The following is a 22,832-nucleotide window of genomic DNA, read 5'->3' as shown; positions in this document are numbered from 1 at the left end:
TCAAACATCCGGGCTCCGAGCATACATCTGATTTCCCACAGTGACCAGGACAGGACTCTGGACATGAGTGCCCTTCGAGGGGACCTGCCCAGATTCTGGATCATAACTAGCAAACTTCTCTGCATTGCACACCTGAGGAAAAACCCTCCTTGAGATAAAGGCAGGTGCCCTTCTGCGGACAACTTCAGGGATGCCATCGGAGCCTCCCCCAAGGGAGAAATCGTCATCACCGTCGTCATCAGCATCTAATTTATACTTTACATGTGACCTTATCCGGACGCATAACAACTCTGAGCAAATCATTCCATGCGTTTCAGAGATTATCAAGTAGATATTCACAGAGGCTAAGTGATAACTACTATTAAGTGTCAGAAGTGGTACCTGAGCCCTGGGCTATGCACCACACGTTTGACGTTCTTTCCTTGCTGTCCATTCCTCTTGCCTCTCACATGACCACCAAGCCTCTACCTTCCAACCTCAAGCATACTGTATCACTCTGCAGTCCCATCTGTCTTAGCCTGCCAACAGCAGCCCCTTCTCCTCACAGCGTCCTTCCCTTGGCTTTCAGGATACGAAAACTCTCTAGCGTTCCTCCTCCCTCACTGAATGTTCTTTTGTGACTTCTTTTGCTGCCTCTTTCTCTTGTTGAGTGTTCCCAGGCCCAGTCCCTGAGCTTCTTCTCATGTTAATTCAGCCACCTGGTGGTCTCAGCCACTAGTAACCCCCAAGGTTATGTCCCTAGCCCAGACCTCCCGGTGAACTCCACACTCACACACACAGATGCTTATGTGACCTCTCCACGTGGCTAACAGTCATCTCAAACTCAACTCGCTTAAAATCAAGCTTCTGACCTTCCCCCGCATCTGCTCTGCTTACAGTATTGTCCATCTCAGTTCAGAACAACCCTATCCTTCCTGCTGGTACATCCTTAAAGCCACCTTTGGATCCTTTCTGGGCCATCAGCAAATCCTTCAAAATATGTCTGGTTCTATCTTCCAAATATATTCAGAAACTAACCACTTACTGCTGTTTCTACTGCTACCTTCCTGGTCCAAACCACCATCACCTCTCATCTAAGTGATCTAAATGATTCGGCAGCCTCTTAGCCAGCCTGCCCTGGCTCCCCTTCACTCTATCTTCAACCCAAGAGCCAGAGTGATGTTAAAATGTTAAGTCAGATCTCATCAATTATCCATTCAAAGCCTTCCCTGGCTTCTCATCCCCCTCTGAGGAAAAGCCAATCATCACGCTGACCCAGCGGTCCTGAGTCCAGCCCGACCTCCCCGACCTCCCCGCTTCCCACCTGCCCTTTGCTCGCTGGCCCAGCTGCCGCTTCCGCTCCCTCCGCCTGGGAGGGGCCTCCCGGGGCCTCCCTCACTCCGCCAGGGCCTTACTTAGACGCCATACCCCAGCCGCCCGCACCCCTCTGGAGAGGCTTCCCCGGGCAGCCTGCCCTCTGCCTCGCTCACCCCATCGTGTTGAAGTCGTCGTCGGGGGGCACGTAGTCCTCGTCGTCGCTGGTCAGGCCCAGCTCGTTCCCGTAGCACTGGTGAACGAAGTGCCAGAGCTCCTTGGGGCACAGGGGCTGCAGGGGCGGCAGACGGGCTCTGACCCTCCCTCCTCAGGACCCCACTCTCCACAGAGGCACTGAGCTGAGCTGGATGCCCCCAAGGGTAGGAGAAGCCAAACTCCAGGCAGCGCCTCCACAACAACCCCACCCCCCGCTCTTCTGATCTCAGCAAGACGCCCATCTTCCCCCTAAGAATACGGCTTTTAGTAAAGCCAGGAGCTTCGCCTGTTCCCTCAACTCAGGTCTGCATGGTGGGACCAACGGGCCCTTGAGGATGGCAACCGCCCGCCTCCCGCTCCTGTGGGTGAGGTCCGGCATTCAGCGGCACAAACCGAAACTCCTCTGGGGCCAAAGTGATCACAGAGCTTCTGACTTGGACTCAGAATGAGCACCAGAGGCCCCTGGGCCAGTCTCGCCCACGCTGCGGAAACCTCCTTATACTAACAGTGGTCACACAGGTCCTCACGGACCTGACCCAAGATGGATCAGGTCCAAGAATGAGGTGTGACCTCAAAGGTGGCCCATTCCACAGTCGGGCAGCTCCTGTGCCTGGAAAGAAGTCTACATTCTCATAGTTTCAGGGCCTCAAAGGTCATTGCATCCAGCCCTCTCTTCACTACTTGAATACTTCCTCCTTTATTCTTAATTACAATCAGCCTGCCTACAGTTCTATGTATTAGTTCCATAAAGAGTTTTTCTCATTTCACTGCGTGTCTACATGTCCTCCTCAAAAGCACTGTCCTAAGAAGAGTTAGCTCTCATTGAGGTTCAGAGTTTCGGAAAAGAGGCAACAGAATGTCAAAGAATGAAGGTCAAAGGTGGAGACCATGGATGAGTCCAAGGTTGGGAGGAGGGAGAGAAGGTGGGAGGGATAAGTATGTGAAAAAGAGAAGCGTTAAGAAAAACAGAAGCAGGGACTTCCCGGTGGTGCGGTGGTGAAGAATCCGCCTGCCAATGCAGGGGACACGGGTTCGAGCCCTGGTCCAGGAAGACCCCACGTGCCGTGGAGCAACTAAGCCCGTGCACCACAACTACTGAGCCTGCGTTCTAGAGCCCGTGAGCCACAACTACTGAGCCTGCATGCCACAACTACTGAAGCCCACCTGCCTAGAGCCTGTGCTCCACAACAAAGAGAAGCCGCCGCAGTGAGAAGCCCTCGCACCGCAACGAAGAGTAGCCCCACGCTCGCCACAGCTAGAGAAAACCCACGCACAGCAACAAAGACCCAATGCAGCCAAAAATAAATGAATAAATTTACATAAAAAAAGAAAATCAAACTTAAAGAATGTTCCCACCAACGGATTTGATAAGGAGTTTGAGCTTTCTCTGACCCCATCCTTTCGAGGTATGGTTTAAGAAGCACGCAGCTGGCAGGATGCCATGAGCCAGGTCTCCGCGTTCCCGGCTGAGGAGAACTGCCTGGAATGGCCTAGTCGGGGCTCTCTGTGAGCCAGAAGGGTCTGGCGTGGCAGCTCTCTGTGCTGGCCGCACCCCCCACCCCCCGCCCCAGCGCCAGAGGGAGGCACCTGCTTCTGTACCTGGACCTCCTCCCTCCTCCCAGCAGCCTTTACATACACCATCCACCCTGCCCGGGACACATCCGCGTCTCTGCCAATCCACGCCCTCCCCTTCTCCACAATTCACCTGCTCCACGCAGCCTTCCCTGACCAGCCCCACCAGGCTCAGCTTGTCTGACCGCAGCCAGGCCAAACACAAAAAGCAGACCCTGCTCATCAGGCAGAATTCTGACGTGATTTTGTGAGAGTTTTTGCGAACCACATGGATGACCCTCTGTCTTAGTTACAAATGACAGTGGTTGTGAGCTGAAAATTCAGACCTGCCAATGGAGACTCAAACGCATTTCTCAGTTTACCGTTATCCACGGCTAACAAAGGTAGACGATCAACTCAGGATAAGTTACCAGGATTTACACGAAGGCTACAGACTTCCAGGTTAGAAGAAACTCTAAATAACAAATCTATTTAATTTTCTTTAGACAGTAATAAGTTTGGGCTAGAGTCAAGGTGGATACACACATAAATTTAAATACATACAAGTCACATATATAATTGTAATTACAATATTATATAATTATATTACATAATTGTTCCCCCAGGTCTCCTTCCCTGGCTGGGAGGCTGTTTCTCAACACCCCCGGCATCTGCGTGCACAGGCTGCACAGCCACGTCTCCATCTGCATCTCCCACAGTGTCCCCTTCATCCAGGTGATCAACCGGTGGCTGTGTTAACTCTATCTTCCTATTTTCTGCATTTCCTTAAAACTTATTCTATTGAAGTATAGCTGGCTCACAATGTTGTGTTCATTTCTGCTGTACAGCAAAGTGATTCAGGTATACATATACGTATGTATATAGATTCAGTTATATACATATATACATACCTATGCTTTCTTTTTCATATTCTTTTCCGCATGGTTCATCACAGGATATTGAATATAGTTCCCTATGCTATACAGCAGGACCTTGTTGTTTATCCATTCTGTATACAAGACTTTGCATCTGCTAATGCCAAACTCCCAGTCCTATTTTCCGTATTTTTGATGCTCTAGCATCTGAGGTCTTGCTGACTGGGGAAGGCCTGCCCCTTGCAGGGCTAGCTAATTCCTAGAGATAGAACTCACCCTGCCAGGGAGACTGCCTTCCCTATGTAAACCGGCCAAGCCAAAGCCCACACACCGAACCACCTTGTTTTTCTAGCTCTTACATACCAGGCCAATACTCTCTCGCACTAATTACCCCGGGACAGTCTCTCTGGAGACGGTCTCTCTACCCTGAAGCCCAGTGAAACATTCAAACTAGCCAGTCCAGTGAGCGGCTTGGCCAGCTCCCCCCGCCTCACTCATCCTTTCCCATGAAAACCTGCAATGAAGGCTCTTGCCCCGCTTCCCCCGCACTCTCCCTGCCTCCTGTCTGACCTCGAGCTTCCCCGTGTGGCCCTGGCTGGCATGCTGGGGCCTCTGCTTCTAGGGATCTGTGAGTATAAAAACCTCTTCCTTCATGACAGTCATTTCTGTGTCTGGGCGTCTTACCGCGCCTGATTAAAACAAACCCCGGTGCGTTTTAAAACAGCGGGAGTGCACTGCCCTGTCAACAGGGCCTTGCTCCAGGCGGCAGTGAAGCTGTTCACGTGAGAGGATGTGCTACTCTCAGCACCTGGGTCACCAGCAGTGGAGGCTATGTTACCGCGAGCCTGGAGGACTTCCAGAACCAGGAGAGACATGGGCTTCTTTGGAGCAGGCCAATGTCACAGTAAGAGCAATCACTCCAGTGGACCCCCACCCAAGCGGAAAGAACATTCTAGGTGGGTGTGCATCCTGAGGCTGAAGGAGCTGGGCGGGACTCACCTTTTCCAGGAGAGCGTTCTGCCAGAGCCGGAACATCATCATATACGTCCTATCCCGGGCCCCAAATGAAGTGAAAAAGTGCTGGATTGAACGAGAAAATGGCAAGAAGCGTCTGTTAAGACTTACAGTATAGTGAATGGAGACACGGTACTCCTTCCTTTAAGAAAGGCTCCTGAGTCCATCCTCAAATACTGCGGACTCTCAGTCACCCGTGATCACAGCACAGGGGCTCTGTAGTGAACGGGGTCAGCACACCAGGGACCAGGGCCCTGGGACCTCTGAGTCCGCACTGTCTCCATGTCCTTCAATGTCCACCCACACTTTCGTCAGTGGTTCTCTTTCTGGTTTGAAGTTCTCACCTCCATAAAAAACTTCCTGCGCCTACGTACACGGACTGGGCGAGTGGTGAGCTGGGAACCAGCCCAAGGGAAGGAGAAGGCAAACCCACTAACCCACTCACCCTTTGATTCACCAACTCAGCAAATACTTGAATATTAGTGTGTGCACTCTTCTACACGTACACACACTAATACGTGTGCACACACTCTTCTACATGTTTTGGGCACAGTAACAAACAAAACAGAAAGCTCTTATGGAGCTTACACATTCGTGGGGACCTTTTATAACGTGCGGGAAGAAAGCGACAGAGAACCAGATTTTACTGAACACATTCCAGGTGCTTCACAAATGCTCCTTCATTTAAACCACACAGAAGCTTTGGGAAATAAACATAACTGCTAATCCTTAATAAAGAGAAACCGGCTGGTGAGGTTAGGTGACCTCTGTAATTGCAAAGCTGCTTCGTGCCAGAAACAGAATTCAAAGCAAAGGCTATCGGACCCCTGAGCCTCAGGGTTCTTGCCTCTGAAGCGCCTGAGTTCAAGGGCACTGCAGACCTGCGTTCAGTCCAGCCCCAGCCCCGAAGCTACCAGTCTTCAGGCTCTGGTTAAAGGTCAAAGATCACAGTGTTTCCTCCGCTCTCAATTTTATCTACCACATTTTCCCCATGCTGACGATATGGACAGTCTGTCTCCCATCAGACGCCTCATCCCTCTCGATGAGCTGTCCTGCTATAGGATGATACAGCTGACATTTGTATAGCACTTTGCAATTTGGTGTTTTCAAGTGTGTGAGGCCATTTCAGACTGTTAAACAGGCATTGCCGGCTCCGTTTTACATTTACAAACTGGGGCTCAGAGAGGTTCCGTAATGTACCTACAGCCACGGGACTCTAATTCAGGTGTTCTGGTTCCGAGTCCAATGTTCTGCCCCTCCACCTCGCCCCCTGCTCAGACCCCAAGCACCCTGCCCACCACGGAGGTGGCTCCCGTAATCTGCATCACCTTACCACCTCTCACCCCAATCCTACTGGCCTCCATATTAGTGCAACTGAAGGGGCAGAAATCCAGCAGTAGGGGGACTGGGGTTTGGGGGAACAGAAAGTCCAGGATCAGGCTCTACTTACCTTTTCCGAGTCCGTGCAAACTTGGATGGCATTGGGAATGAGGCGGGCTGTTTTTTCTTTAGTCATGGAGCAGATGTCTTTCAAACGAACGGTCAGCTGGCATCCGCACAGAAACAGAGAATGCATAACAAGCAAGAAGAGGCATATTAATAGAGGCAGGCAAAGAGTGTTCACAGGGCACCAGTTCAGACAGAGGAAATCAGATCACAGGCTGCATACTTCTAAACCCGGAAGGGACCTCCTTAGGGATCACCTGGTTTGGCCCCTTATTTCAGACGCCACACGGCGAGCCTCGCCCAAGGTTCTCTTGATTCTTGGTCCGACGAGCTTTGCTTTCTCATTTCTACACAGCCTGATAAATGTGCAGAGGTCCCATCACGATTTGCCACTTACAGAAACACAGAACACTGGCACTGGATGGGACCTTAGAGTCATCTAGTCTGTCTTTTCTCACTTTATTTTATAAGATTAGGAAACAAGGCAAATAAAGGACTAGCCTAAAATCACACAGCTATTGGCTGCAGAACCAGAAAGTACAAGCCCGTTCTCTTGAGTCCCAAGGCCAGTGCCCGTTTTACGCTACACTTCTGCCTCCGTGGTGACTCCTGCCAAATATTTACCTGCACTTCCCCCAAATCAAATGCTCACCCGAGGAGGAGGGAGGGGAAGGCATGGTAGAGAGATCCATCCTTCAAGATTCAGGCACGTGCTTTTGTGAATTATGCAAAGGCTTGGGCAGAGTTTGAAATCAACCAAAGGACAAAAGCGAGGGCAGCTTCCGCAGCCACAGCCCAGGGGGACAGCCCCAGGGAGCAAGCCCCAGGTCTTTACCAGAGTTTCCCAGCGGAAGATGTTGCTGTAGAAGCAGATCCAGTTTTCAGAGAGGTAGAGTCGGCCCTGAAGAAGAATGTCTCTTTGGAGTGCACAGGAGTAATCTGTGGTAGAACGGGGGACGGAGCTCAGGGACAGGGAGCGTTCTCGGCAAACCAGTACAATCAGGCAAGCCATCCCCCAACAGCCCCGGGAAGCCCAACTGCCCACCATGGACTAGGTGTGTGAAACACTAGTCTAGCGGCCAAGGGAGTCCCTGGCATCTCCTGATCAGGCAGGAGAAGGATGTGAACTACGTCAGAGGACGAAAAGGCCGATATAATTCAACCAACGCCCCTCCCCCTCCACAACTTCCCAGCCCCTCCTCCGCCGGGCCATCTGCAGGGACAAGAGTGGCAGCGATGCCTCCCAGGCTGGGCTCTCTGGAGGCCATCACGCAAGTGGGGCTCAGCCCTGAGTCCCCACCGCTGGGGCCAGCTCCCTGGACATCCTCGCTCCCTATTCCCAGACAGATGCTCTTACTTGGGGAATCTGTACTCAGAAGCAGCCTGATTGCCTTCCTGCCCCCACACTCAGGTCACCCAGCTCACCAACGATGAGGCGCTCCGTGTCTGGAAGTTGCTTAAAGAGCTTTCTGAAGTCTTCATTTCTCTGCTTGTAAGTGGGGCTTAACACCTGCGTGACAATGGCCAAGGTTAGCAGGATGTTCCCAGGTTCACGGGCTGGGGAGGAAGGTGTGGGAGGAGGACCTGCTTGCATGTTTCAAGGCAAAGCTGAGACTCTGTTGCGCCAGAGACCCCAGGAGTCAGGGAAAGGGGGCTTGGTATGGAAAAACATGGTGGAGAGAATTTGATGCTGCAGAAGGCTTTATACCCAGTGTCCATCAGTGAGAAAATGTCAAACATACTAAGCAGGGCCCACACAACATCCCAAGTGGACAAAGGGAGGAGGGACAGCCCTGGCCTATTGCTGTTCTGCCTCTGACAGCAGGAAGCACCATGGTGACAGTGAAGCAGGCCCAAGGGGACTAAGGGGACCAAGGGGACCCCCACCCCCACCCCCCGGCAGGACCCAGGATATGACGGTGCCCAGTGTAGCCCTCAGAAGAAGCTGTCATTACGAGTAACACAGTTAGCACTTGGCTGTGTCTGAACTTCATGATTGGAAAAAAGAAATCATGAAACATAAGACTAGTACAATGTTATGTCAATTATAGCTCAGTAAAACTGGTGGGGGTGGAGTGAGGAATTACACCTTTACAAAGAGTGGACTAAAAAAAAAAACCCCATAAAACTAGTACTAGGGCTTCCCTGGTGGCACAGTGGATGAGAGTCTGCCTGCCAATGTAGGGGACACAGGTTCGTGCCCCGGTCCGGGAAGACCCCACATGCCGCGGAGCGGCTGGGCCCGTAAGCCATGGCCGCTGAGCCTGCGCGTCCGGAGCCTGTGCTCTGCAGCGGGAGAGGCCACAGCAGTGAGAGGCCCGCATACTGCAAAACAAACAAACAAACTAGTACTAAAAAAAAAAAGCACACAAGTAGGGAATTTAAAAGCATATCTTGCGGGCTTCCCTGGTGGTACGGTGGTTAAGAATCTGCCTGCCAATGCAGGGGACACGGGTTTGAGCCTGGTCTGGGAAGATCCCACGTGCCGCGGAGCAACAAAGCCCATGCGCCACAACTACTGAGCCTGCACGCCTAGAGCCCGTGCTCCGCAACAAGAGAAGCCACCACAATGAGAAGCACGCGCACCGCAACCAAGAGTAGCCCCCGCTTGCCGCAACTAGAGAAAGCCCGCGCATATCAAGGAAGACGCAACGTAGCCAAAAATAAATAAATAAATAAATAAATAACATATCTGGCAACTTGAGGTACCCAAACTTCACTCCCTCACCATCCCTTAGAAGACTGTCTAATCCAAACCTTACGTTACCAATGAGGAAACTAAGCCTGGAGAGAAGTCCCTGCCCAAAGTCCTCTGGCTGGTCAGTTAGCAGAAGTCTCGATCCGTGGTTCTGTACTCACCTCCCACCATCACCTGTGCTGCCAGGCACCCCTGAACCCACACCTAGCGTTTCGGTGCCTCAGTGAAAACTCAAACCCATCAACTGCCTTAATGAATCCTTCTTGGAAATTCCATGAACCAGTTGAACAGACAGGAATCCTGCTCTTTCCAAGCTTACAATCAATCGTGTGCCCGTAAGTGAAAGGCACCCAAGGATGATACACGAAGACAAGCGCACAACCCGGGAAGGGCCAGGCCTCGTGACAGAGACATGTGCACTCCACCCAGGTGACTTGTTGACCTACTTATGCCAGGAACACACGCAGGTAGACAAACCGTCCTGCTGTTGCTGACAGATGGGTCTTGGCCATTTACACTTTCTCACCCACTTCCCTGGGAATCCACTGGCATACAGCTGGAGTTCACAATGGAGTGAACTCTGCACTGTTCGTTTCTTGGCTTTCTGCAAAGCTAACGGCCCATGAGACAGCTGAGGCTGCAGCCTGACCACCCTGGCAGCAGGCACTGACTACCTCAGCTCGGTGACTACCTGTGCCAGAGGAAACAGGAGGATTTCAGGAAGTTGGAGGAGAGAAAACAGCATGACTTCAGTTTGGGGGCGGTTTTCCAGGTAAGAGAGAAAGAAGAGGAGGAGTGCTTTCAACTACTTTGTCCATAGTTAATTTGACATTTAAACTCTTGTTTTGGCTTATTTATTTATAAAATGAGTTTTGTATGTGCAAGTGGACCCTCTGCTACCTTCCCCAAAGCAACAGATATGCTGTAGAATCCCAAACTTCAGAACTCACCGACCATATGTTTGAACCAAGTATCGGGGTCACTGGGAGGGAATGTCTGGAAGCCAGCTCATCCTGTGACTTCTACGGCTAGAGAAGACCGCAGAAGACAACATTCCTCGGACCCATCAAACTGATACTGAGGTATCCAATCTCAGTGGCCCCCTGGCCTCACAGAACAGAGTCCACACACTGAAAACCCTTGCCTGAGCACCTGTCAGGAAGTTCCTAATTATGTCTAACCGACCTTGCAGAGCTAACATGGAGTGAGATATGACCCTGCATCAAACACTATCATAAGCCCTTCACAACATCCTCTCACCTGACCACAGGGTCGTTTTTACGATCCCGTTTTAGACGCGAGGAAGCTGAGGCACAGAGAGGTGAAGCAACTTGCCCAAGGCACGTGGTTACTAAATGCAAGTGTGGAATATGAACCGGGCGGGCAGTGTGGTCCACAGCTCTGGGTCTGAGCCATCACTCTGCACTGCCTCAGGATCCTTGCGCCAAGAAGGAAACAACAGGGATGCCCCAGCTGAGCACACCCTCTTGTGGATGAGGTGTTCACTTACGCGTGGGGCCCCCACTAGCCTTCCATGCCTGCAACTGGGGCTTTTTTGGGGCGGGGGTATAGTTTCAGTTTTGCAAGTTCTGGAAATTGGGTGTACAACAATGCGAACATACTTAACACTACTGAAATATATATTTAGAAATACCTAAGATGGTAAATTTTATGTTATGTGTATTTTACCATACTTCTTTCTTTTTTTTTTGGCCACGCCATGTGGTTTACAGTATCTTAGTTCCCCGACCAGGGATCAAACCCAGGCCTTGGCAGAGTGAAAGCGCACAGCCCTAACCACTGGACCGCCGGGGAAACCCCACAATTTTTTAAAAAGCTGTATCAGTCAAGTCGGTCTTAAAGTTCCAGTATCAGCCTGAGGACCAGCCTACCAGGTGGCCCCAGACCCCCTTCAGTTGAAAGTGGACATCAGGCATCCAATTGCCTGCAGCCTGGAAGTCCTCCCCTTTCTAAATGTTCCCTCCGTGGTGCTCTGTCACCCCTGCTCCTCTCACATCCAGTGAGGACTCAGACATGGACAGAGATGCAGGCGCAGGGAGTCTGGCCCTCATCTCCAACCCAGAGGCAAACGGAGGGAGCCGCCTCTCCTCCCCTCGGAACAAAGCCGTGGCTATGGGGAGGGGAGGGCCCATCCAGCCCTGATCTCAGAAGTCAGCCAGTTCTGCGAGGGCTGCCTCGGCGGGGTGTAGGAACTCCTTAACCCAGGCCCGCAAGTCACTGCCCTGATTCGAGCAGGCTGCCAGTGTGGAAGGTAGGCAGGCTCGCCTCCTAAAGTCCAGAGATCTTAGTTGGCCCCGCCACCATCTACCTTCTTGTCCCGGGAGACTGTGACCCCCTCTCCCTGGCGCCCTCGTGCTCTTAAAGCCGTCTCCTCCGAAGGGGAGGCACGGCTCACCTATTTTCATTTTAAATGGCCAAAGACTTCTGGTCCAAGGCTTGTCAAACCCGGGGCCCTCTCAGGGAGCAGGGCCAGGTGGAGAACGACAAGGGCGCAGCAGACCTGTCACACGGCGCAGAGAAGTGAGGATGCGCACTCACGGCTGGGATTTCCTCAGACCCGGGCCGGCAGCAGAGTTCCACGCCGGCAGGTCCATCCGTCAGTTTCTCCAGGCGCCGCTGCAGGGGCTGGCTGTCCTGCTCCAGCAGGAGGCTCCAGAGGACCCCCGATTCCGTGAGAGATTCCATCCCGGTCCTCGAACTCCGACCCCCCCCACCGTCCCCACAGGATGAACCAGTCAGTCTCGCCGGGGCTGGACGCAGAGAGGTGGCCTCTGGCTCCTCGGCAGCGGGTCTGTGTGACCTTCGCTGGCCCCCCAGTGCCCCTAGAGCCCGGTTCCCGGCGCAGAGCCTCACGGGTGGGAGGGTGCGGTCAGCAAGGTTCTCAGGCGGGCTGGCCAGAGTCTCCAGGGGCTGGGCTCTGCCTCATCGCACTCGGCTCCCAGCGTGGCAGGTCTCCAGGCTGCGGGGGACCCAGATGGGACGTGAGGGGGCCCCTCCTCCGGGTCAGCGTGGACAGCCGCTCCGAGGGGCCAGCTGCGGCCAGGACGTGGAGGACGGGGCAGGTGCACAGGGCCGCCAGAGTCCCGCCCCACCGTTACTCACACACAGTAAGTACAGTGGCTCACGGCTGGTCTGAAACTCCAGGGAGGACAGACGCCCAACTCCCCAGCTCTGTCTGGCCCGTCCCGTAAGGCAGCCTGTTCAACGTGCAGTCGCTGCTCTGGGCGGGCGCTGGTCGCTGTGACTCACGGTCCTCACCCAGGCAGCGTGGCCACCGCTGGCTGGGGCACCAGGGCCTGCTCCCCCCCACACCCCCTTTCCTCCCAGACGCGCTCCTCTCGGCTGACCAGCAAACAACTTCTTTGTTAGAATCGCCCGTGGCAGGAGGGGGGGGGGAGGCAGGGCGGGTGGGCGGGCAGGGCCGGAGCCCTACACACGCTTCGAGTTACAGGATCTGGGTGATGGTACCGGCCAACGTCCTCCAGTAACCCCCGGCCTAGCCTGGCCTCCCCAGCAGATGTTTCCTGCAATGGAAAGTAGCTGGCCAAGGCTCTGCGTCGGGGAAGGGAGGGGAGGAGGTGCCAGGGGCACTGCTGTTGTGATGAAATCTGAAATGTGAGACCTGAACAGCCAGGGACTTCTTGGAGACACGCTCTCCCTCACTGGCCCATCCATCCACCAACTCCCCCGTAGCAGCAGCAGCAACAGGAGACTTGGAAGTTTAACTCATCCTGTTTCAGATGTGCCGGTGGGGAGAAGCTGAGGCCAACAGCTCCCAGGTGTGTGGGCGGCATCGCCTTCCTTCCCAGGGATGCCGGGAGGGCACCCACTCAGCCTCTCAGACCTTGAGGGCCAAGGAACCATGCTAAGAGCAGAGAATCTGGGCCAGCTCCAAAGGAGACAGACAGGCTGCAAGGAAGCTGAGCCCTCTGGAGAGGAAAGAGAGCCAGGCCAATGAGGGCAAGAAGGGCTCTAGAAAGAGAAGCTGGGGCAGAGGTCAGACAGCACTGGGGCCGGGAAGATTGGATTCTCAGGAAATGTCAGACTCTGGAGACAAACGGGGCACCTCCCTCGCCCTCCCCAGTTCTGCCCGCCTTGCCAGGAGGGTCTCCAGGCTGCACAAGAGGGAGAACGTTGCCTTTGTCCTAGGAGTCTCAGCTACCGGTATTTGACGCAGTAACGCTCAAACTGTACCGTACTTAAAAATGATCTAACCATCGTATTAAAAGTATAGATTCCTGACTCCCAACACCCAAAATTGTGCTTCAGAGGAACCTGGGGTCTCCCAGTTAAGTCGTGTTGGAGGGAGAGCCTGAGTCCTCCCCAGAACTCCTGTTCGCGTCTCACTGTGCACACCTCGGACGCAGCCACCTCCTCCGCCCATCCATCGCGCAGGGTGATTCCTCTCTCAGACTACCATCTTCTCCAGGAAGCAGCTAACGCCCCCAACTATCTTCTCCAGCACCTGGTATGGTGGGTTTCAAGTCTCCGCCGCTCAGAAACTATTTAGCACATGAATGCATTCCTTCTGCGCCTCTTACACTGTCCCTATTTACACAGCATCGTGTGTGTACACATCCACACACATCCCCGCTCCTCTAGGCACGGGCCCCTCAGCACCCAGTCCCTGCCAACACTCTCCAAGCCATATATCTGAGCTTCTCTCCGCCCTGCATCAGCCCCACCGTCAGGAGTGGGGGAGGAGAAGTCAGCAATTCCGTTTTCCAGGGTGACCGGAATGCTTCTCTCCTGGGCCTCAGCAGACCCCACTATCTAGGCAGTGCCAGGACCCAAGAGGGCTGAATCCTTACAGAAATTCCCTAGAAACACTTGAGTATTGCTGCGGCCAGATGAGGGGATGACTGTTTGGGGTCCGATGCAGTGAGTCAGGGGCAGGACACACCCAGAAAGATAAGCCCTGGAGATGAGTCTCAGTGCTCTCAGCCTTTGTCTCCTACGCCCCTCACCGGGCAGGGCAGCGGGCAACTTCCGGCCTGGGGAGAGGGAACTGGCCCCAGGCTAAACATTAACTCCAAGGCAAACACTGGGAGCTGGGACCAAGTGGTACCCCTCCCTAGATAGAGCAGCGGGAGGGAGAGGGTGGAGGAGTCCAGGAAAAAAACAGATGGATCTTGGTGACACATTGGCCTCACCTAGGAAGAAACCAATGGAGACCCTCAAAGGAGACGCTGGACTTTCAACCAGATCTGGGTAGGGAGGAGCCAGATGTGGGATAAGGGGCAGTGGAGACGGGGGAGGTGACCCAGCAAAGGAAGGAGAGAGGTGAGTGGGAGAGAGCGTACATAACAGAGAAAGGCGGAGCGGAGCGGGACAGGAAGTGGTCTCACCTGGAGACGGGGCCGCTCTGGAGACAGTTAAGATGGGGGCACGGGGGTCCATGGGTAAATAACAGAGGGAAGCTGGACGGAGGCAGAGGAAGCAGAGGCCGTCCCCGAAAACAAACAAACGAACAAAAAAAAACGGGCTGCCAAGCTGTCCTCAGCGATGCCTTTCAGGGCTCTCTCCCACTTTCCTCATTGTCCCCCATCATTTGAATTTCATTCCTACAAAGCTTCGTCCTCTTGTTCAATAGTATGTCTGCCAGCCCTGCCTGGTCATTCCACAGGGCCGGCACCATCCCTCTTCCCCACTGGACGGCCAGCATTCCCAACGGGGACCAGCAGGCCACTTGGGCCCTAAAGTCTCAGGGCAGCCGCCAGCGTCTGGGCTCCCATCCTCTGACCTCAGAAACCTTCCTTTCCCTAGGTTGCCACGGAGATGACTGACCCTCCAGGAAAGAGGTGAGGCAGGTGAGGAAGCACCTTTGTCCACCTGGAGCACCGGGGAAAAGTCTTCTGTGACTTGCCTTCATCCAGGATGCGAGAGCCCGCTGTGTCCAGTGGGGCCATCTTTGGGGGGCAGATTGCACCCCTCTGGCCCCTAACTCTCCCCTTGGTCCGCTGTTTCTGCTCATCCTTCCACCTGTGTATCCCCCAAGCTGGGGGCCTTGACTAATAAAACTGGGGTTGTCAAAGGGGGGTTCAGGGGCAGTAGATGTGATGATGCCTGGCAGGGACTCAGGCAGATGGCCCGGCCTTCAAACCCCACTCTTGACCTGAATATCCCTGGCTGGAGACCAGAGGCTCTTGCCTCAGTCCTTCCACGTGTCCCTGGGGTCCAGCCACCTCCCTCCGTGGAACCCACGCTTTATAAAGGCCAAGATGGTTTGTCATCATGGTGACAGTTCCTCCCTGGCTAAATAGGTAAAAGTAAAATGCAGAAGAGAGGCAGGTGGAGGGGGAGGCTGGGGAGGGACAGGGCGGGGTTGGGGGGGCTTCCTCTCACATCAGAGCCAGGCCACTCCAGTGGGCCTGAGATGTTCTCGCAACAGTCGGCAAGCACGTGCTGACCCTCCCTGTCCTGAATCCGGCCAGGCATTTCTAACTGTCCCTAGGGCTGGGGAGACAGAGCCTTTGCTTATCGGAAGGATGCCCAGTGCCAGCGATGGAGCCTCAGGCAGCAGCATAGCTGGAGAGCCACCAGTGGATCAGAGAGGGCTGTCGCAGAGCTGAGAAGGGGACACGGGGTAGCCTTCCTGATGGTCAAAGTCCAGCCCCCTAGGCCAACGCAGTGGTGAGGTAGGAGGACCGAGCAGATCGAGGGAAAACAGAGAACCAGGTCACAGCAACAGGGGCAGGGCAAGGGCCTCCTGAGAAACCAGGAATGGACTGGGGGGGCAGTGCTAGGGAGTGCGGGCGATGAACTGAAGTTTCCTGATGGGGCCTCTGCGCACGAGCGCTGACACACACACACACACACACAGCATACCGCAGGAGCGCAGGCCCCCGAGGACGGGGGTACCACACACCCGTGGGCATGGACTCAGGTGGTTCTGAGCTCAGGCAGGGAAACTCCCAGGACCTGGCTTCCCAGTGGAGTCAGGGCATCCAGCCTAGGGCCACAGCCACGCTCAGGCGGCGCCCACGGAGAAGCGCACTGGTACCATCAGAGTGGGCGTCCACGGGGGTGCCACTGTGTGAACACACAGCATCATGCTTCCTCCACAGACACCCGGGGGTGGACCAGCCCAGAGCTGGGGCACCAGCCTCAGGACGAGAGCAGGGTTTTACTTGGAAGAGGGGGGTCCCGGTGCTGCTTGAAGCCGGCCTCTCTAGAGCTCTACCCACTGTGGCAGCTGATGACCCTCCGGACGTGAAAACACGTAAAGAAAAAATGCCGAGATGCACTAGACACAGCCCCTGACATCTGTGGCTCAGGCCGGCTGGAGACCCCTGTGCCTCGCAGCTTCCCTCCCATCTGCTCAGCTTCTGCCGCTGCCTCCCAAGGCCCACCCGCCATTTCTCTCTCCCTCCCCGACGCTGGTCCATTCTGCTCCCTGTTCCGCCCACAAGTCAGGATGTCCACAGTGGAAGTCCGGCAGGACCAGGAAGAAGGCAGCATCCCGGGGCCGGGTGGCAGACACAAGGGGCCACGTGTGCCTGGCAACCCTGAATCGGGGAGCAGGGGAAGCAGGAGGGCAGCAGGAACACACTTGTGGATGGGCCCCATGTCTGGGATGGCTGAGCTCCCAGAAGGAGCCCCAGTGTGAGAGCAGGAGGCCGGGAGGGGATCTCTGAACGCTGCTCAGCAGAGCCCCTTGTGCACTTGGCCTCTGTGAGTTAATGATTTGTGCTGGGTGGAGAGTCAGTGTCTCTGGAATCCATCTGGGGTGAGGGGTGGAGGGTGAAGGGAGACAGCCTAGGATTAATGGAGGGTGAGGGCAGGAAAGGCCTGGGAACCGGGTGGGTTCTGGAGGACGACTGTATAAGGAGATTTACGGAGCGAGTGAGGGCGGGCTGTTCCAGCACGTCTCCGCTGCAGGTGGAATCCACCAGGAAGCAGCGCTCGGCCATGCCGGGCTCCTCTGTCTGTCACTTATCTGCCATCAGAACGCCTGGCCTCTGGCCCCATGTGGCAGCTGGCCTACCACCACCGTCCAGCCAAGCGGCAGCATCTATTTCTAGCCTGTTGCTCTGCTGAGGGCTCAGACGCCAGTTCTCCTCTGTGGGGCTGAGGGAGAAATTAGGAGTGAAAGGAGGGGAAAAGTGGGGTGGGGGCGGGGGGGAGTAAACCTGCTAGAACCAGAGAGGGAGAGAAAGCCAGCCCGGAGAAGGAAAGTTAGAAAGGAGAGCGGCAAACGGAGGTGGAGAAAAGAAAACGGGGGAGTCAGCGAGGAAAGGGTAGGCAAGGATTCAAGGGAAGGAAACGTGAGACGGAACAGAAAAGCTTGCTGGAAAGAGGAAAGGAGAGAAAGGAGTAGATAAGAGGGAGAGGGTGGAGACGGGCAGCAAGGCTGAGGACCTGCCCGTCCAAATCTGGTCGATTTAGTTGTCCCCTGGGTCTGCAGCCACGTGTTCCCTGTTCCCCTTTGAGGCACTGATTTTACAGTACCCCTCGGGAGCGTGGAAGATTTCGTGACGGAAAGGATGCTGGAGGCCCCACCCACTCCCAGGAAAGCATTCTCCATCCCCTCTACGTCCTCCCACACAGGAGCTCCTCTCCCCTCCAGGATGTCAGCTCTAAGCCACGGGGAGGCCACAAGCCCAGGTGAAGACCACTGTGGGTCCGAGGGGGGCTGAGGGGCTGAAGTCCGGCTTCTCCCACCCACAGGCCACCTAAGCCCTCAACTCCCCTCCTGCCAGCACAGCCCACCAACCTCTGCCTTGCCTGTGCTGGGTGAGGCTAAGGCTGGGATCCATCAACCCTACTTCTGCTTGGTCCCCTGAGCAGCAGGAGGTGGGAAGCCACGGGGCTGATGGACATGTGCTTGACTGTGGGGAACCGCTGAGCCCTGTGGGAAAGCACCCTCCACACAGCGATTCCGGCCCAAGTCCCTGCGTTAAACCCAAGCCCCTCCCCCCTCCTCCTGCCGCTCCCCCTCGCCAGAGCGTCCTCAACGCCCGTCTCCCAGGCGCCCGCTCCGGCACCTTCTCCAAGTCCATGCGACCTGCTGCAGCAGGGCCTGGTGTTAGGGGAGCGGGGAGGATGCGTCCACGTGACCATCAGGGTCAAGCACAGGCAACAGCAAGCTCAGGGATGAAAGACAGTGACCTGAGACCGGGCCACGGCTGCCCGCCCATCCACTGTGCAGCCGCAGAGGCCGGCGCACGACCGGGCAGGCCGCTGAGACTTCAGCCAGCTGCTCTTCACGGGAAAAGTTCAAAACCCTGTGGCCCCGGCTCTGTGACCCAGAGGATGTGGCCTCTGCAGGGACCACTTACTCCACGACCGGCTTCCGCGTAGGAGCGCCTGGCTGGACACCGCAGGGACGACCCCAGAGCCAGGGATGTGTTCTGGGAGGAGTGTGCCCGTGGGGCTACTGGGGGGACCCAGGGACAGAAGTCACATTCCGTTACATGAGACACAGCCTCGCTACAAACGGGCAACTTGTCTGACTGCTTTTCCCCCAAAATGTCTCGGTTAAGGGGAGGAAACCTCGGCCCTAAGTTTAGGCCCCAGGACTGTCCCGTCCCAGAGTTCTGTCTGGCCTTGGAATGCCTCCCAGCCCGGTCTCCTCCGTCAGGGCTGGAGGGCCCTTGTCGGGGATTCTAGCGGGGGGATGAGGCAGCCCATCCCTGCTTGGTCTCCGGGAATCGAACCCTCCCTCACCAGCAGTCCTGTCCTGCTACAGAAGAGAATCACGGTGTCTGGTTTTTGAGGGAGGGGGTCTGGTCAGGGGTAAAGCCCACCTTGCTAGGCCCCTAAGTTTGCCCGAGCCCACAGGGAAGCCACGCTGCGCCCCCCATGCCTCCATCCCCCGAGCACGGCCACCCCCCACCCGCCTTGCACGAAGCCAACAAGCAGAGAAAAGGGATACTTACGTTATACCAGCTCTGGCTTTTCTGAAAAAACAAAGTAAGAGAAGCAACGTTAGTCAGCGAGACACGGCGGGAACGGCCAGCGCATTCCTGGCTCCAGAGGGAAGGTTACACAGACAGCAGAGGGCGGGCGGGGAGGAGGAACCCCAAGGCAGCTGAAGGCTCCCCGTGTTGTTGCTCGGGGTGGGGGTCCTCCTTTCGCAAGACAGCTCCCGAAAGGAGGCCCAGGGAGCGGTCCATGCTGGAAGCCCCCGCGGCTGGGATGGCAGGCAGCGCAGCACCAGCTAGAGCTCGGCCGGAAGGGAGCAGGCCCCATCACAAGGTTCTTCTGATGGGGGCGAGGGATGCACTGCAGGCATCCGAGACCCAGTCCCCAATGGGCCCTGATCAGAAGCAAAGTACCCACGGAGACCAACACAGCCGTCCACCCAAGTCGGCCCCCCTGCAAGGCAGGGTGGGACCCTCTGGTGTCTGGGAGTCAAGGGACTGCCTAGAAACTTCCCTCCAACTCAGTAAATTCCTCCTTCTGCCCAACTGGCTGATCACGTAAGTGACAGTGGCCAAGGAGTGGTTGGGGGCTATGTGTTGGGGGGAAGGCTGAAGCACATAATTGCTAAAGGTCCTTCCCGACTTCATGGGGTTAAAATTCAATACCAACAAACCCTGGTCCGTCCCGACTCCAGAATTCAGGTGCTCTCCATTCCCAGCCCTGAGCAAAGGTAACAAAGTTTTTTAGGGAAAGAGGAGGGATGGCTAAGAGGAAGGATGGCCTAGTCTATCTCCCATCTCACTGGCCAGGAGTCCTTTATACATACACATCCCACTTGGAAGACAGACAGAAAGACAAGCAGATAGAGACACAAACACACACACACACACACACACACACACGCACTCGCACACGCACACGCACACCCCTGCCCCATCCCTTCAGGGGCTGACCCAACAGGTTTAGATTGGGTAGACTGGGGCTGGGGTATTTTCAGTTTTAAAATGCTTGCCAAGGGTGTATAATTCAGGAGGAGAATCACTGGGTAGAAGGAAGCTTTGCCTATGGGTCCACATCTTAACTATAGGCACACCTCGTTTTACTACGCTTCATAGATATTGCATTTTTTACAAACCGCAGGTTTGTGGCAATAGGGTGTCAAGCAAGTCTACTGACACCATTTTCCCAAGAGCATCCATTATTTTTCACTTAATTTAAAATTGTATTTTTAATGATAATTTAAGTGTATACTGCCTTTTGTAGACATAATGCTATTGTATACTCGACAGACTATAACACAGTGTGAACGTAACTTTCACGTGCTCTGGGAAATCAAAATATCCACGTGACTTGCTTTACTGTAACGTCTGCTTCGCTGTGGTGGCCTGGAGCCCAACGGCAGGCTCTGCAAGCTATGGCTGCATACGCAGAGGTGTGGATCGTGGGCACACCTGGCAACCTTTATCCCGCCCACCTGGTCTTACAGGGTCCCTACTCCTAAGGGAAGAAGGCAGGCGTGATCTCAGGAGGTCTGCTGTGCGGTGTCTGGAGAGGGTGAGGGTGACTGCCGTGGCGAAGGCCTGGGCGTGCGAGCGCCCCCCTCGCTGGCTCTCCCGTCCGGAAGAACTCTGTAGAGACCTTCACCTTCACTCTGAAGAGGAAGCGTCAGCAGGCGAAGGACAGGCGTGGGCGGTGCTGCCTCTGAGTGGCTCTGTTGCAACCTCACACCCTATCTCACTGGCCAGGGGGCAGGTGGCAAGGCAGGTGCTCAATCCTCCTCTGCAAGACGCTCTCCTTGGTCGTTTCCCAACAAAGGCTGTGACCACGGCCCCACCCGGAAGTCACATATTCCCACCACAGCCTCATCTTCTCCTCCAATCCAGAGGGCCTAGCAGGTAAGGGGCCAAATCCAAATATTCAAAGCCAACTATCCCACCACTGAGGGAGAATGGGAATCGTGGACTGCAAGTTAGCCTCTAGTCATTCTGGAGGAGCTGGATGGGGCAAGGAGGCTGCAGCGGACTCTACCCTGCGCCTTAGAACATCTTAACTCTTGGGTCCTCATTCTGAGATCACAGGGCACGAGGCTGCACAGGTATCCATGAAAACACCTCTCTCAAGAGTGGAAAAGCACGCTCTAGAAGCTGCCGGCCTCAAGCACCCGCAGTTCGCCTGCGTGTCATCAAACCAAAGCCAGGTCATCAGACACCTGCTTCACGGCTGAGAAGACTCTCTGTACCCGCCCCCAGCTGCTCGCCTCACCGTCCTGGCCTCCACGTGAGACCCTCGGAGGAAAGGGGGCAGCAGGAATTTGATCCTTTACTTAGGCTCCCCTTCCTAACTCGAGTGAATGGAAGAAGGAGAGTTTCGTGCACTGCCGCACAGATGCACGGCCCTTCTGGATCTGTCTGGAAAAAGAGCTTCAGAGTGACAAAGAGCCTGCATCAGGGAACCTGGGCCCACCTCTGACTAGCTGTGTGATACCTTTGTGTGGGTTACTTGCTTGTGTAAATACGTGTTCACAAGTACTGCAATGTCAGACACACAGAGCGAGGACTTCTGTCCCTCAGCCTGAGACTCTGCCCCGATCCAGCGTTCTGTGGGCAGCTTGTTACCCATCACCACTGAGGGTGTCCAGCCCTCCGGCCAAATCCACGGCAGCCCCTGGGAACAGCCATGTGGGTGTGAGTCTCCCTGAACTCAGTTTGATCTCCGTGGCTCCGCTTTCCAGGACTGAGTCCTGGAGGAGCTGCTGGACCGGAAGGGCCCAGCTCACGGGGCAGGGAGGCCAAGGAGCGGTGGCCCCGGAGGGTGAGAGGGGTGTCCAGTGGCACTCGTGAAGTCTCTGTCCTGGTGGGTTCTCGAAAATGTCCTCCTGTGCAGAGAGGGCCAGAGGCAAGGGAAGAACAGAACGAGGGAGTGGGGCGAGGGCTTTCTGACAGGTGATAAGTGGATTTGGGCAAAGCGGGAGGACGGAGTCAGGAAAACCGCCCAAAGGCAGAGCTGCTGGGACAGGGCTGAGCTGAGCAGGTTTCTAAACTCCTCGCCGAGGTCTGAGGAGCAAGCACCTATGGGACTCCAAGGCCCCTGGAAACAGACAAGTTCCTTACACATCCCCCCAGTGCAAAGGCCCGGGAGTCTGGAAGATGGGATGTGGGCAGAGGAGGGACGGAGGAGCGCTAGTTAGAGGAGTTGGGGGGAAAGAACAATTTCTTACTTTGATCAGGTTAAGTCTGTCATACTGGAAAGGAAACCACAAAAATTAGGATTGAACAACAGGGAGAGAGTCAAAGGTGAAAAGGCGTGCCAGAGCCACAGAGCCCACGACACCGTACACCCAGCGCGGGGAGGCACAACGCGGGGGCCAAGCAAGGACCTGCCTGGGCTCCCGGCACCGCAGCGCCCGGTTCCAGAGCTGGCGGAGCAGGAAACGGCTGCGGGCTCCCCCTGGCGGCCATAAGCCAGCACTACAGAGCGGAAGCTAGGCGGTGGCACAAACTAAGGGGTCCTGGAATAGACCTGGGCCTTGACGTCTAGCCCAGGGCTCTGGGCAGGGCTGGCCGGGGTTAGGGCCCGCCTCAGCAGGACAGCTGCAGAGTCACAGGAGCGGGGCCTCACCAGCTACCTCGTCCAACCCCAGTGGACTAACACACGAGGAAATGGGGGCGCAAGAGAAGGGCAGGCAGACACTGTGAGCGAGGCCTGGCTTCAGGGAGAAGTGGCGGCACTCTCCAGCCGGCCTGAAAAATATGAGGTCACCTCCTCTAGCGCACAGGATGCAGGGAGCAAGGTGGCCTGGCTGTGAGAACAGTGGCAGTAGCTCTGGCCACCAGACCCCTCGCTGCGGTTGC

At 55.5% G+C, this 22,832-nt stretch overlaps 1 protein-coding gene across 2 annotated transcripts in view; it reads right to left on the bottom strand.

The window, feature by feature from the left end:
- Positions 1–22,832, bottom strand: part of GRAMD1B (GRAM domain containing 1B) — a 176,778-nt gene that overhangs the window by 20,800 nt on the left and 133,146 nt on the right. For both annotated transcript variants that reach the window (XM_060304210.1, XM_030839768.2), the window contains 6 exons: positions 18,996–19,016; positions 7,821–7,905; positions 7,231–7,334; positions 6,400–6,495; positions 4,935–5,015; positions 1,470–1,585 (listed from right to left, as the gene is read on the bottom strand). In XM_060304210.1, the coding sequence (XP_060160193.1) occupies positions 1,470–1,585; positions 4,935–5,015; positions 6,400–6,495; positions 7,231–7,334; positions 7,821–7,905; positions 18,996–19,016 (503 nt within the window). The remainder of the gene's footprint in view (positions 1–1,469; positions 1,586–4,934; positions 5,016–6,399; positions 6,496–7,230; positions 7,335–7,820; positions 7,906–18,995; positions 19,017–22,832) is intronic.

The sequence above is a fragment of the Globicephala melas genome, chromosome 8 (assembly GCF_963455315.2).
Source record: "Globicephala melas chromosome 8, mGloMel1.2, whole genome shotgun sequence".
NCBI classification, from domain to species: Eukaryota; Metazoa; Chordata; class Mammalia; order Artiodactyla; family Delphinidae; genus Globicephala; species Globicephala melas.
Note: the sequence above shows the minus strand (reverse complement) of the source record. Positions and strands in the feature narration are given on the sequence as shown.